This window comes from Carcharodon carcharias, chromosome 1 (assembly GCF_017639515.1).
Source record: "Carcharodon carcharias isolate sCarCar2 chromosome 1, sCarCar2.pri, whole genome shotgun sequence".
Lineage (NCBI taxonomy): Eukaryota > Metazoa > Chordata > Chondrichthyes > Lamniformes > Lamnidae > Carcharodon > Carcharodon carcharias.
In genome coordinates, this window is record NC_054467.1 from 162,525,252 (window position 1) to 162,541,881 (window position 16,630).

Genomic DNA, 16,630 nt, shown 5'->3' on the forward strand with positions numbered 1-16,630 from the left:
ACCAGATAGTAAGAGTTTCTATAAATATTTTACAAAGAAATGAGTTAACAAAGTGAGCACTGGTCCTATAGAGAGTCTGGAGGATTGATAATGGAAAACAAGGAAATGGCAGGTGAATTGAAAAGATATTTTGCATCGGCCTTCATTAGAGAATACAAGGAATATCCCAGAAAGAGATGTAAATCAGGAAATGAAAGGGAGGGAGGAACTCAGGAAAATTACAATTGCTGGGCAAGTGGTTGGAGCTACGGGCTGACAAGAGCCCAGGTCCTGATGAACTTCATCCTAGGGTCTTAAAAGTAGTGGCTAGTGTGATAGTTGATGCATTGGTTTTAATTTTCCAAAAGTCACTAGATTTAGGGAAGGTCCCATTAGATTGGAAAATAGCAAATGTAACTCCATTATTCAAAAAGGGAGGGAGACACAACAGGAAATTACACACCAGTTAGTTTAATGTCTCATAGGGAAAATGTTAGAAGCTATTATTAAAGAAGCTATAACGGCACTTGGATAAGTTCAAGGTAATCAGGCAGAATCAACATGCTTTTGTGGAAGAGAGATCATGTTTAACCAACTTATTGGAGTTCTTTGAAGAGCTAACGTGCTGAGGATAAAGGGGAAATCAGTGAATGTACTGTACCTTGGATTTCCAGAAGGCATTTGATAAAATGCCACATCAGAGGTTATTGTGGAAAATAAAAGCTCATGGTATAGGGGTTAAAATGTTGGCATGGATAGAAGATTGGCTACCTAACAGGAAGCAGAGAGTAGGCATAAATGGGTCTTTTACAGGTTGGCAGGAAGCAACGAGTGATGTCCCACAGGGCTCAGAACTGCGGCTTCAATTGTTTTCAGGCTGAAGGGATGGATCGGATGGTTGCCAAATTTGCTCATGACACAAAGATAGGTAGGAAAGTAAGTTGTGAAGAGGATACAAAGAGGCTACAAAAGTTAATAGATAGGTTGAGTGGGCAAAGATCTGGCAAATGGAAGGAGTGGCATAGTGGTATTATCACTGGACTAGTATTCCAGAGACCTAGGTAATTCCCTGGGGAGCCGGGCTCAAATCCCACCATGGCAGATGGTGAAATTTGAATCCAATAAAAATCTGGAATTAGAAGTCTGATGATGACCATGAATAAAACCATCTGGTTCACTAATATCCTTTAGGAAAGGAAATCTGCTGTCCTTGCCTGGTCTGGCCTACATGTGGCTCCAGGCCCACAACAATGTAGTCGACTCTTAAAATGCCCTCTGAACAAAGGCAATTAGGGATGGACAATAAATGCTGGCCTAGCCAGCAATGCTCACATCTCAAACAAATAAAAAAAATGTGGGAAGATGTGAAATTGTCCAGGGGTTATACAGGCTCTGCTTGCAGCTGCAGTTAGTTAATTAGATAACTGGCTTAAACAGGCTTTTAGAAGCTAGATTCAGACAGCATAAAAGCAGGCCAAAGCAGCATGGCTTTGTCTGTCCTGGAATGCTGCTTTGAGCTGCATTAGAGTACTTAAGTTGAGTTTGGCAAGAGGGAGTTCAGTGAAAAGGAAAGGTGATCCTATCATTTTCCACCTTTCCTCAAAAAGAGCAGCCTTGGTAAATAGGGCCTGATGAGTATTTCCTCTCTCTAATATTCTAAACTAGAGGAAGTATAAGTAAAAGGGAGTCATTTAAAGGGTATGTCATGACAGGGCAGCTCAACCAAGTGGAATGCTCCTCCTGTGAGATGTGGGAAGTCAGGCATACTTCTGGTGTCCAGGGCGACATGTGCAGAAAATGTCTCCAACTGCAGCTACCTGAAATCTGTGTTTAGGAGCTGGAGCGGTGGCTGAAGTCACTATGGAGCATCTGCAAAGATGAGTTTTTCGTGGACAGCACGTACGATGAGGTGGTCACACCGCTGATAAAGTGTGCACAGGCAGAAAGGAAATGGGTGACTGCCAGCCAGAGTAAAAGCACTCAGCAGGTTGTGCAGGTCCCCTGGGTCCATCGCGCTCTATAGCATTCTGTTTTGGATACTGCTGGGGGAGGGCTTCTCAGGGGAGTGCAGCAAGAGCCAAATCTGTGGCACCACGAGAAGCCCAGCTGCACAGGGGGAATCGTGGGAGAGCAATAGTGATAGGGGATTCTATCATAAGGGGAACAGATAGACATTTCTCCATCTGCAGATGTGACATCAGGATGGTATGCTGCCTCCGTGGTGCCAGGGTCAATGATGTCACCGAGCAGCTGCAGGGCATTCTGAAGATGGAGGATAAACAGCCAGAGGTTGTGATTCATATCAGTACCAATGACATAAGTAAAAAGGATGAGGTCCTGAAGGCAGAACTTAGGGAGCTAGGAGGTAAATTAAAAAGCAGGATCTCAAAAGTAGTATTCTCAGGATTACTCCCAGTGCTAACAAGATCACGAATAGGAGAATAGACTAGATGAATGTGTGGCTGGAGAGATGGTGTAGGGAGGGACGAATTTAGATTCCTCAGATATTGGGACCGATTCTGGGGAAGATGGGACCTATACAAGCTCGACAGGTTGCAACCCAGCAGAACTGGGACCTATATCCCCACAGGGGTATTCGCTGGTACTGTGGGGGAGGTTTTTTTTTTAATTCATTCATGGGATGTGGACATCACTGGCTCAGCCAACATTTAAATGCCCATTAAACAAGGGGATTGGCAATAAGAGTCAACCAGTGCTGTTGGTCTCGAGTCACATGTAGGCCAGACCAGATAAGGACAGCAGATTTCCTTCCCTGAAGGACATTAGTGAGCCCAATGGGTTTATGTGTTTCATGGTCATCAGACTTTTAATTCCAGATTTTTATTGATTCAAATTTCACCATCTGCCATGGTGGGATTCAAATCCAAATCCCCAGAGCATTGCCCTAGGTCTCTGGAATACAATTCCAGTGACAATACCACTATGCCACCACCTCCCCAGGGTTTAAACTAGATTGGCAGGGGGATGGTAACCTGAGCAGGGTGACACAAGAGAGGGAAATGAAGGTAGGAATGAAAGACTGAAAAGTAGAAAGCAAAAGTGGAAGGCAGAGGAAACAAGGGATAGCAGCAAATAGGCCCAAAGTACAAAAAGTGTGCAAAAATTTTTAAGTCTAAAGTTACTGCATCTGAATGCAGAGAGCATTCACAATAAGGTAGATGAATTAACAGCACAAATGGGTGTAATCGCAATCATATCATACCTGTTTACAGAAACATGACGTGAGGGTGACCAAGCTGGGAACTCAATATCCAAGGTTACTTGATATTTAGGAAGGACAGGCAAAAATCAAAAGGGAGGTGGGTGGCATTGTTAGTTGAGGATGAATTCAGTGCAATAGTGAGGGGATAGTTGCTGAGAAAATCATGGATGTAGAATCAGTCTGGGTGGAGCTCAACAGCAAAAAACGGATAGAAAACATTCATGGGAGTTGTGTAGACCTCCCAACAGTAGTGGCAAGTTAGGGGATGGCATTAAACAGGAAATTAGAGATGCATATAACAGGGGTGCTCCAATAATCATGGGTGACTTTAATCTACATATAGACTGGGCAAACCAAATTAGCAATACTGTGGCAGATGAGTTCCTGGATGTACACGAGATGGTTTTTTAGACCAGTACATCAAGAAACCAACTAGGGAACAGGCTATCCTAGGTTTGGTAGTGTGCAATGAAGTGGCGTCAATTAATAATCTTGTGTGTGGTCCTTTAGGGAATAGTGACCATAACATGTTAGAATTCTTCATTAGGTTGGAACGCAAAATAGTCCAATCTGAATCTAGGGTCCTAAATCTAATTGAAACTATGAATGCATGAGGCGTGAGTTGGCTAAGATTGGGGAACTTCATCAAAAGGCATGACGATGGATAGACAATGGCTAATATTCAAGGAACAAATGTATGCATCACAACAATTATACAATCCTTTCTGATGTAAAAACACAACAGGAAAGGCAACCCAGCCATGGCTAACAAAGGAAATGAAGGAAAGTATTAGATCCGAATGGGGAGTCATACAAAGTTGCTAGAGAAGTAGCAAGCCTGAGGATTGCAATTCAGAATTCAACAAAGGAGGGCCAAGAGATTGATTAAGAGGAGAAAGAGTATGAGAGTAAACTGGCAAGGAACATACAAGCAGACTGTAAAAGCTTCTATAAGTATGTAAAAAGAAAACGACTGACTGAAGACAAATATAGGTCCCTTACAGTCTGAAACAGGAGAATTTATCACAGAAGGAAATGACAGAATAATTAAACAACCACTTTAGTTCTGTCTTCACACAGAGAAAGACAGAAATAACTTCCCAAAAATACTAGGGAACCAAGGGTCTAGTGAGAAGGAGGAATTGATGGAAATTAGTATTACTAAAACAATAGTGCTGGAGAAATTATTGGGACTGAAAGCTGATAAGCTGCCAGGGCCTGATAATCCACATCCCAGGCTACTAAAAGATAATGGCCATGGAAATAGTGGTTGTGTCGGTTGTCATCTTCCAAAATTCTGTAGATTCTGGAACAGTCCCGGGAGATTGGAGGGTGGCAAATGTAACCCCACTATTTAAAAAAGGGAGGAACAAAACAATGAATTATACACCGGGTTAGCCTAACCTCAGCAGTAGGGAAAATGCTAGAATTTATTATAAAGGATGTGATAACAGGACACTTAGACAATATCAACTGAATTAGACAAAGTCAACATAGATTTTTGAAAGGGGAAGAATATCAACTGGATTAGACAAAATCAACAGATTTATGAAAGGGGGATCATGTTTGACAAACTTACTGGAGTTTTGAGGACCTAACTAGCAGAACAGATGGGGGAGAATCAGTGGATTTGGTGTATTTGGATTTTCAGAAAGCTTTTGATAAAGTCCCACATAAGAGGTATGTGTGTAAAATTGATGCACATGCGACTGGAGGTAATATAATGGCATGGATTGAGAATTGGTTCACAGACAGGAAGCAAGAGTAGTAAGAATAAATGGAGAGGCAGGCAGTGACTAGTGGATCAGTGCTTGTGCTTCAGCTATTCACAACGTATATCAATGATTTGGATGAGGGAGCCAAATGCAATATTTTCAAGTTTGCTGATGACATGAAACTAGGTGGGAATGAGAGTGGTGAAGAAGATGTCAAGGGGCTTCAAGGCAATTTAGACAGGTTGAGTAAGTGGGCAAATAAATGGCAGATGCAGTATAACGTTGACAAGTGTGAAGTTATCCACTTTGGTAGGAAAAATAGAATGACAGAGTATTATTTAATTGGTGATAGATTGGGAAATGTTGATGTACGAAGGGGCTTGGGCGTCCTTCTACACCAATCACTGAAAGCAAGCATGCAAGTGCAGCAAGCAGTTAAGGCGGCAAATGGTATTTTTGCCTTCATTGCGAGAGGACTGGAATACAGGAGCAAGGATGTCTTACTGCACCTGTACAGGGCCCTGGTGAGATCACACCTGGAATATTTTATACAGTTTTGGTCTCCTTCCACAGGAAAAGATATACTTGCCTGAGGAGGGAGTGCAGTCAAGGTTCACCAGACTGATTCCTGGGATGCCAGGATTGTCGTATGAGCAGAGATTGGGCCAACCATGCCTATATTCACTGGAGTTTAGAAGAATGAGGGGAGATCACATTGAAACGTTTAAAACTTTGGTAGGGCTTGACAGACTGGATGCAGGGATATTTTTTCCTCTGGCTAATGAATCAAGACAAAGGGATCACAGTCTCACGATACAGGGCAGGGCATTTAGGGCAGAGATGAGAAATGTTTTCACTTAGGTGGTGGTGTACCTGTGGAATCCTCTGCCACAGAAGGCTGTGGAGGCCAAGTCACATCAATATGCTTGAGAAGGAAATAGATAGATCGAGACTCAAAGCGTTAAGGGGTATGGGGAGAAAGCGGGAGTATGGCATTGAGGTAGAGGATAGCCATGATCATACTAAATGGTGGAGCAGGCACGAAGGGCTGAATGACCTACTCCTGCTCCTATTTTCTACGTTTCTATGAGGTAGTGCGTTCCAGAACAATTTGCTGTGTAAAAAAATGTTCCATGTCACCTCTGGTTCTTTTGCCAATCAAATCTGGTTGCTGACCCTTTGCCACCATATAGAGCTTCCCTCATTACTCTATTAAACCCATTCTAAACTCCACAATCAAATCTCTTCTTACACAGGGTTAAGGACAGCATCCTTATCCTTTGCATCTTCCTGATAAATCTCTTCTGTACCCTTTTCAAAGCCTTTCACATCCTTCTATCATCCAAACTCTTGGGGAGGAATGAGAAAAAGCAGAGGGGCTTGCATTTCTGTCTCACCTTTTGCAAACTCAGGACACCCTACAGAACACTGCAGCAAATTAAGCACTTCTGAAGTGCGATCACTTGTTACTTAGGCCAATGTGGCAGCCAATTTGCAGAGAAAGGTCCTGCAACAGCATAGAAATATATGAACAGATAATGGCTTCAATGAGCCCTGATCAAAAGATACATGTTGGCCAGGACATTTGGAGATTTTCCTATGCTCTCTCATGTAGTGCCACAAGATCTTTTACATCTATCTGAAGACAATTTAATATCTCAACCAGACTGAACCAGGCAATAAAAAGACAATGATTGTCAAATCAACCTCTTTGGCATCCAAGATTTGCTATTACAAATGTACAGTCTCATTCCTTAAAGTCACGAATTGAGACTTTAAAATCAAATCACAATTTTTACTTTTGCTCAAGTCTTGCCTCCTTCAATCCAAACAGTCTTTTCCTCTTGAAATTTTCACAGTGAAACGTCCTCACTTTCAACTCCTTCAATCTCATTGGTCAAAGGGATATCCTTGGTTCCCCTGTTGACTAAGGTCCCTGATGTCCTACTTCCCATGCTGTGCAGTATTATATTTCCTTGCTTACCAGTTATGGTTGAATGTTTGAGCGTGAAAGATGCAGGAACAAGGCAACAGCACATGCTGTGCTACAGCAAATTCTGCCCCAATGCATTGCATCAGAAGCTGCCATTGAGGAAATGGGAATAAAACTCTCGCGCAAACAAATTAGCAGCCCATTTTATTAATCAAGTCCTATATCATTTTTGTCTGCACTGGAGTGCTGCTTTGGGCTTCAGTAGAGTGCTTAGGTTGGAGTTTGGTGACTGAGGGAGATCGATGAGGAGCGAACGAGGTGATCCTTTAAGTACCGTGAGTACGGTTGGGTAAGTATTTACTACTTTTATCATTTGTAGTTTTAAAGGTCTTATTTTATGGTTCATTGTTTGTAAGGGCTATATTCTGTAACAACAAGAAGCAGGGAAGAAGGGCCCTAGAGTAATTGATATTAAGTACCTTCCAAAAGGTTTAATTTAATTTAAAGGGGTAAGTCGTGGAAGGAGAAGTCAAAGCCGTAGTGTGCTCCTCCTGCTCTGTGAGAAGCCGGGACTTCAAACTGCTTCAGTGCAGAGGGATCTGGGTGTCCTCATGCATGAATCGCCAGAGTGGTTGGGGAGGGTTTAGACTAAAATGGCAGGGGGATGGGAACCTATGCAAGAAGTCAGAGGAGGAGGAATCAAGGACAAGAACAAAAAACAGAAAGGGAAATAAGAAAAGTGATAGGCAGAGAAATCAAGGGCAAGAATCAAACAGGGTCTCAGTGAAAAATAGTGGGAATGGGACAAGCAACGTTAAAAAGACAAGCCTTAAAGCTTTGTGCCTTAACACAAGGAGCATTCGCAATAAAGTGGATGAGTTAACCACACAAATAGATGTAAGCAGGTATGATGTAGTTGGGATTACAGAGACATAGCTGCTTGGTGACCAGGGATGGGAACTGAACATCCAGGGGTATTCAGTATTTAGGAAGGACAGACAAAGAGGAGAAGGCAATGGAGTTGCATTGCTGGTTAAAGGAGGAAATTAAAGGAGGAAAGATATTGGCTCCGATGATGTGAAATCTGTATGAGTAGAGCTGAGAAACACTAAGGGGAGAAATACGTTAGTGGGACTTGTATATAGACCCCCAAACTGTATTGGCGATGTTGGGAATGGCATTAAACAATAACTTAGAGATGCGTGCAATAAAGGAACATCTGTAATTATGGGTGACTTTAATCTGCATATAGATTGGGCAAATCAAATTAGTAACAACACTATAAAGGAAGAATTCCTACAGTGTATATGGGATGGTTTTCTGGATCAATATATGAGGAACCAACTAGAGAACAGGCCATCCTAGTCTGGGTATTGCCAATTATTCCTTTTTCATTGCACAACTAGGAAACCATAGACCAGTTAATTTAATGCCTGTCACTGGGAAATTTTGGAATCTGTTATTAAGGACTTAGTAATGGGGCATTTGGAAAGTCAAAATGGAACCCATCCGAGTCAGCATGGTTTTAAGAAGAGTAAATTGTGTTTGACTAATTTGCTAAAGTTCTTGGAAGATGTGACAAGACAAGTGGATAATGGGGATCCTGTAGATGTAGTGTATCTGGACTTCCAGAAGGCCTTTGATAAGGTGCCGCACAAAAGATTAATGCACAAGATAAGATCACATAGATTTAGGGGTAATAAATTAGCTTGGATAGAGGATTGGCTAATGAACAGAAAGCAGGAGAGTCGAGATAAATGGGTCTTTTTCTGGATGGCAAGCTGTAACTAGTGGGGTGCCACAGGGTTTGGTCCTTGGGCCCCAACTATTTACAATCTATACTAATGACTTGGATTCAGGGATAGAAGGTACTATAGCTAAATTTGCAGATGACACCAAAATAGGTGGGAAAGTAACTTGTAATGAAGAAATAAGAAATTTGCAAATGGATATGGACAGGTTAGGCAAATAGGCCAAAATTTGGCAGATGGTGTTTAATGTGGATAAGTGTGAGGTTATCCATTTTGGTTGGAAGAATAAAAAGGCGCCTTATTATTTAAATGGCGAGAAACTTCAGAATGCTTCAGTGCAGAGGGATCTAGGTGTCCTCAAGTATGAATCGCTGAAAGCTAGTATTCAGGTAAAGCAGGTAATAAGGAAGGCAAATGGAATTTTGGCATTTATTGCTCAAGGAAGAGAGTATAAAAATAGGGAAATAATGTTGCAACTGTACAAGGCATTGGTGAGACTGCACCTGGAGTACTGTGCACAGTTTTGGCCCCCTTAATTGAGGAAGGATGTAGTTGCATTGGAGGCAGTTCAGAGGAGGTTCACTAGATTGATTCCAGAGATGCGGGGCTTGTCTTATGAGGAGAGATTGAACAGTTAAGGCCTATACTAGCTACAGTTTAGAAGGATGAGAGGAGATCTAATTGAGGTATATAAGACACTAAGGCGGATAGACAAAGTAGACGTGGAGCAGATGTTTCCCCTTCTGGGGCATTCTAGAACGAGAGGCCATAGTTTTAGGCAAAGGGGTGGTAGATTTAAATCAAAGATGAGGAGGAATTACTTTTCTCAAAGGGTCGTGAATCTGTGGAATTCACTACCTCAGTGCAGTGGATGCCAGGACTCTGAATAAATTTGAAGAGATAGACAGATTCTTAATTAGTAACAGGTTGAAAGGTTATGGGGACAGGGTGGGAAATTGGAGTTGAGGGCGAAATGAGATCAGCCATGATCGTATTGAATGGTGGGCCAGGTTCAAGGGGCTGAATTGCCTACTCCTGTTCCTAGTCCTTATGTTATGTTCTTAACCTAGTTGTGCAAGGCCCCTTGAGGATGACCGACCTTAATATGATAGAATTCTTCATCAAGATGGAGAGTGACGTAGTTGATTCTGAGATTAGGGTCCTGAATCTTAATAAAGGAAACTACGGTGGTATGAGGAGCGAGTTGGCTATGATGGATTGGGAGATGTTACTTAAAGGGATGACGGTAGATAGGCAATGGCAAACGTTCAAAAAGTGCATGGGTGAACTGCAATTTTTTATTCCTGTCTGGCGCAAAAGTAAAACAGGAAAGGTAGCCAAACCATGGCTTACAAGGGAAATTAGAGATAGTATTAGATCCAAGGGAGAGGCATACAAATTGGCCAGAAAAAAAAACAATAGACCTGAGGATTGGGAGCAGTTTAGAATTCAACAAAGGAAGACCAAGAGATTGATTAAGAAGGGGAAAATAAAAGTACGAGAGTAAGGTTGCAGGGAACATAAAACTGAATGTAAAAGTAGGTATGTGAAGAGAAGAAGATTGGTGAAGAGAAATGTAGGTCCCTTTACAGTCAGAAGCAGGGGAATTTATAATGGGGAACAAAGAAATGGCTGACCAACTAAATACATATTTTTGTTCTGTCTTCACAAAAGGAGGACACAAACAACATACCAGAAATGTTGGGGAACACAGGGTTTAGTGAGAGGGAGGAACTGAAAGAAATCAGGATTAGTAGGGAAATGGTGTTGGGGAAATTGGTGGGATTGAAGGCTGATAAATCCCCAGGGCCTGATAATCTACATCCCAGAGTACCTAAGGAAGTGGCCCTAGAAATAGTGGATGCATTGGTGGTCATCTTCTGAGATTCTATAGACTCTGGAACAGTTCCTACAGATTGGAGGGTAGCTAATGTAACCCCACTATTTAAAAAGGGAGGTAAAGAGAAAACGGGGAATTATAGACCAATCAGCCTAAAGTCGGTAGGGGGGAAGATCCTAGAGTCAGTTACAAAAGATTTAATAGCTGAACACTTGGAATCAGTGGCAGAATTGGACAGAGTCAGCATGGATTTACGAAAGGGAAATCATGCTCCACGAATCTACTGCAATTTTGCGAGGATGTAACTAGTAGAGTTGATGAGGGGGAGCTGGTGGATGTGGTTTATTTGGACTTCCAGAAGGCTTTCGATAATGTCCCACATCAGAGATTAAAATGAAAGCACATGGGATTGGGGGTAGTGTATTGAGATGGATAGAAAACTGGTTGGCAGACGGTAAACAAAAAAGAGTAGGAATAAACGGGTCTTTTTCCGAATGGCAGGCAGTGACTAGTGGGGTACCACAAGGATCGGTGCTGGGACTCCAGCTATTCACAATATACATTAATAATTTAGATGAGAAACTAAATGTAATATCTCTATATTTGCAGATGACACAAAGCTGGGTGGGAGGGTGAGCTGTGAGGAGGATGCAGAGATGCTTCAGTGTGATTTGGACAAGCTGAGTGAGTGGGCAAATGCGTGGCAGATGAGGTATAATGTGGATAAATGTGAGGTTATCCTGTTTTTGCTACCAAAGTGGAAGGTAGTTTATTATCTGAATGGCTATAAATTGAGAGGGGGGGGGGGAAATGTGCAACAAGACCTGGATGTCCTCATACACCAGTCACTGAAGGTGAGCATGCAGGTGCAGCAGGTGGTAAAGGCAGCAAATGGTATGTTGGCCTTCATAGCCAGAGGATTAGAGTACAGGAGCAGGGATGTCTTGCTGCAATTGTATAGGGCTGTGTTGAGACCACACCTGGAATATTGTGTGCAGTTTTGGTCACCTTATCGGAGGAAGGATATTCTTGCTAAAGAGGGAGTGCAGCGAAGGTTTACATGACTGATTCCTGGGATGGCGGGACTGGCGTACGAGGAGAGATTGAGTTGTTTAGGATTATATTTGCTGGAGTTCAGAAGAATGAGGGGGGATCTCTTGGAAACCTATAAAATTCTGACAGGACTAGGCAGGGCAGATGCAGGAAGGACGTTCCCGATGGTGGGGGAGTCCAGAACCAGGGGTCACAGTCTTAGGATACAGGGTAGACCATTTAGGACTGAGATGAGGGGAAATTTCTTCACCCAGAGGGTGGTGAGCCTGTGGAATTCATTACCACAGAGAGTAGTTGAGACCAAAACATTATGTTTTCAAGAAGGAGTTAGATATAGGTTTTGGGGTGAAAGGGATCAGAGGATGTGGGGGGAAAGCAGGAGCAGGCTGTTGAGTTGGATGATCAGCCATGATCATAATGAATGGTGGAGCAGGCTTGAAGGGCCAAATGGCCTACTCCTGCTCCTATTTTCTATGTTTCATTCAGGACAGCAACCATTTTACAAATTAGTTTTTGAAGTCTCTGCAGCTTGTTTTCAATAGTCAAAATAAATATTTTGTTAACTACAATATTAGCATTCACTAGGAATCAAGTGGTTTGTCATTTTTGCCCAGGATGTGTGTACACTATGGAAAAAGGTAAAGTAAGTGAACAAAACAAGCTTTTCATTCACCAGTACTTGCTTTGTGCACATTTACTGTATAAAATGTAAAAGCTAAACACTTGCACTGGGACAGGGAGGCTGTTACAGCTGGAGTTGGTTAGATTTCTCAAAAGTAGAGCAGTCTAATTTTTTCCATTTGCCAAACATGTGTACTATAGATTTGAAACAGAAATCAAATACAAAAGTTTAGTTCAGCAATTCTTTCCACGTTTGACCAACATTTTGAAGGCACAACAGGAATATATGCTTTTTAAGTGAGAAATTGTTTGAATAGTCAACATTAATCCATGCTGCAATTCTCATATCAACTGGTTCAAATAATTTGTAACATTACTCTTCTACCTTATTTTTTCTGGCAGCAACTGTGCTTAAATTGCTGCAAATTGTCAAAAACACCAATTTGAAAGTCAACAAATCAAACAAGAAATTTTCAATCCAAGTCTTGTTCATAGTGGCACCACAACTTTTATCTTTGCATTTCATCCTACACAACAAAGCCTCTTCAGTCATGGGATTAGCACATAATTAATTTGACAGCTATCACCAAGATCAATAAGTCTAGCCAATGAAACAAAAATTAGAAAATATAATTTACCTTTCAAATTTTGTGAAGCACTCAGTTGTCTTGTAGACCTTGAAGCTGAACCTGGAACATTTTGACTTGAGGTGGTAACATTTCTGTTCACTCCTTTAAGGAAAAGGTGTATAAAAAATTAAGCCTGATAAATGTACATTAATAGTCCACAACCACATTAAAACGGTTTGGAATTCTTTTTAAAACTGAACTTTTGCATTTAAAAACGATAACAAATCAGGAATCTTATTAACACCATAGAAACATCTTTACATCTTTTATAGGATGCACAAAAAGTGACATCTGAGCTTATTTACTTCATTAACTCACTGCAATATAGAGCAGACACAATGAAGGGGAGAAAATTGGAAGAAGCTTGTATTTCTATAGCACCTTCAAAGTAATACAATGTGTTAGGACATTTTGCAAAAATGTTATAAAGCATATCGGAGCTGGATATGATTAGGTCAAAAAAAATGATCAAAGGTGTTAAACGGAGTGTGTTAAAAAGAGGAAAGGGATAGAGGCAAACAGGATTAGAGGGAATTCCAGAGCTTGAGGCTTTGACCGAAGGCACAGCCACTAGTGGTGGTGTAATTAAAATTAAGGATGCTCAAGAGGCAAAGTTAGATGAGTGCAGACATCAAAATTGGAGGCTGTAGGAGATTAGAAAGATAGCAAGGGCTAAAACCACACTTTGATTTATAAACAAGGAATGTTTGCTTTTATCCCCCCTCCAAATAAGCATTGTTGCCTGGGAGCCAAACTAAGAGTGAGCACAGGGGTGTGACGAATGACCCTTGGTGCAAGCAAGAACATGAACAGGACTTTGGATAACCAAGTTAATGGAAGCTAAAATATAGGCAGCCAGCCAGGAGTGCACTGGAATAGGGGTATCAAAGGCATGGTTGAGGTTTCAGCAGCTGATGAGCTAATGAGGTAGAGGCAGGCAATGTTACAGAGATGATCTGAACTCATCTCGGGGTCAGATATGACAATGCCGTGAACATTCTGGTTTAGCCTCAGATTGTTGACAGGGAGAGGAAGAGAGTCAGCAGCTAGAGAGCAGACTTCACAATGGAGATTAAAGACAATGGTTTTAGTCTCCCCAATTTTTAGTTGGGGGCATTTCTGCTTCTACAGAACTGATGTCAGATGAGCAATCTGATCATTTCGCAACAGTGAAAATGTCAAGGGAGTTGGTGGAGGGATTGAACTGGATATTGTCAGTATACGTAGAGGCAGAATGTAGATGAGAAATAAGCAGCCACTAAAGGGCATTGTGAGGGAGTGGGTGCAACCTTGAAGTCACGATTTATTATGGGAACCAACTTGTACAGAAAACAGCAACATCGAATTCGAAATGTGCAGATTGATCTTTTTAAGTGGTAATCATATTGATTTATAGCAATACACAAGCGGTGCTCAAGTGTATTGTGGAGCAATACTTGAGGACATCTTCTCCCTCTCCCACCTCCCCAAACTCCACCCTAGAAAAAAATGAGTTAGGGTTTTGACATGCATGCATATATAATGCTATATGAATCTGGGTGTGCAAATAAAATGTTTTATGAGTGTAGGAGCAAGCATACAGAGGGTGGACTTGTGGAGCCAGGTAGCAAAAATGTGGTTTTGCTGGCAGTGAGCAAGTACATAACTACCAATGAGATCACTTATTAACTGACCCTTCCAACCAATCGGCTTCCTTGAATGCAAGTTTTTGTGCAATTATTGAACCCTGCTAGATTAAGCAGAGAAATCATCATGACATAACTCAAACCAAAATCGAGCTCACATGATGCTTTACCCAATCTGCTTATCTTTCCATCATATGAATGGTCAACCAGTTTCTACTCTTCAAACCTTGGGACACAAGGGTGAGAAAGGAATGCTTCTTGTTGGGATGTTACGTACATACATATGCACACACATTTGGGAATCAGGCTTCAATCCACCAAGCCTAGAATATGCCAAGCTTAAACTTGATGCAAGATAAATATTTTTCCTTCTCCATTGCAAACCGACTGCATTCCCAGTTAATTTTAAAGATCAATTTGCAATTCCTAATCTGTACTTTTGTTTAATTACTCACAGGCCAAGTCACCTAAGCTTGTTTTGCAAATTGATTATGGTTAAATGGAAGTCTCAGAATAAGAAGTCATTATAGTTTACTTGGACTATTCTATAACTTTTCCAGTAACAAAACTAGATGTCACTTCCACAAAAACAGGAAAGTCAAAAACTACCAAAAAGGCTTAACCATTTGATATATATCTTAAATACCAGGTTAGTTTTATTCACAAATTTGATAGGACATAGCTACAAACAATGAACCCACTGTCGTTGCAAGTTTTAGAACAAACTTAAGTTTTTGCTACAAGTGTAATATCTACCTCTGCATGGGGTCTTCACAGAAAGCACCTTATTTTTCTGCAGTGACTTTGTACATGATGTTTGAATGCCGCAAGGGCTTGCAGAGAGCACGCCTTTCCTAGGGCCATCTCCTCTCCGATTTGTTGAAGCAACTACAGCTGAAAAAAGGGTTTGTTTTAGCAACCAGCCACTGTTCTAAATTGCACAACACTAAATATCTACTGAAGACAGGAATATGGTGTGCTACAGACAAGAAGTTCATCCTTGTGACAGTGAGGTTTTGTGCTTTTCTCAGGTACTGTTGTAGTCAGTTATGTAATGTCTAGTAAAGCTGTTAAGTCTCGAGTATCTGAAAGAAAGTGTAAGACTGAGCTTTCGGTAACCTTAAAATCTTAAGAGCTGGCATTAAAAATCAAGCCATAGTTGTCACCATTGCTTTACAGACTCAATTTTGAACTGTTAACAGCTGCCTCCTCCTGTAATTGAGTTTCAGTTACTGCTGTTCGATTATCTTGCAATGAAGTGGCTGAAATCAGAGTTTTATTTCTGGTATGGCTTGACAGCTGGAAGCAATTTTTCATTCAAACACTGGACAGGTCTGTTTCCTTCCCTGTTCAGACAGGAGCTTCCTCCAGACTAACTCAGGTTAGTCTATGTTATCTCATTTCATGTATTAGCCTTGGTAATCCACAACAGCATATTGTTTCAATTGATGTAACCTTGTTTAAACATATCCACATTTGCAGAACTGGTGCAAATTAATTTCAGGGAAGATCAGTAAATATCTACTTGTGTAGAAAACAAGTTATGCTTGCTATCTGATTTCACTCCTTTTGTGTAAAGATGATTTTCATTTCAGACAGCCATGTATATCTGAAGTAATCGTCCTACAAATGGAAGCAGTTCCAAGATTACAAAAGTCACATGACGAGGTAGGACCAGCGGGACGTCAGCTTTGGTTGACAGCATACATGATTTCCAAGATCAACCGATCTACCGCAAGTACCTCCCAATTCACAGAATTTAAGCCAACCTTTAACAGATTTTTATTTTAGCGAAAGGTTAGCACAGATTTGCTCTTAAAAAACGCGGGTGCTTCGCTACCGAATCAAGAGGACAGCATATATAATCGTCAACGGTGGTTCTGTATTCAATGCTGCCATGCTGTAAACATTTAAAGTTTTTACAATTTGGTTTGTTAAATATATAGCACCGAATAATCACCAACTGCACACATGTTTAATTGCCTTTAGGGTTATAATGTATTCATGATCCGAGATCACAGCACGATTTGGTCCCAGGGGAGTCCACTTGTTTCTATAGTGATGCTTTTCCACCATCACAAAAATGCAACTGCCTTTGTACTGCCATTCCCCATTTTTTAAACTGCGAGATCCTGAACTTCAGAGTAAGCTCAAGTAAAATTCGTAAATCAAAAAATTCATTTATTAAAAATCAATTGGACCAAAACAGCCGGACCCAAAACAAGAATCTGCAAGAACAAATAGCTCTTCTGGAACACACA

The 16,630-nt window shown here is 41.2% G+C and overlaps 1 protein-coding gene across 2 annotated transcripts in view; it reads right to left on the reverse strand.

The window, feature by feature from the left end:
• Positions 1–16,630, reverse strand: part of mtus1b (microtubule associated tumor suppressor 1b) — a 195,215-nt gene that overhangs the window by 98,391 nt on the left and 80,194 nt on the right. For both annotated transcript variants that reach the window (XM_041188957.1, XM_041188960.1), the window contains exons 5-6: positions 15,126–15,263; positions 12,754–12,846 (exon numbers count right to left, since the gene is read on the reverse strand). In XM_041188957.1, the coding sequence (XP_041044891.1) occupies positions 12,754–12,846; positions 15,126–15,263 (231 nt within the window). The remainder of the gene's footprint in view (positions 1–12,753; positions 12,847–15,125; positions 15,264–16,630) is intronic.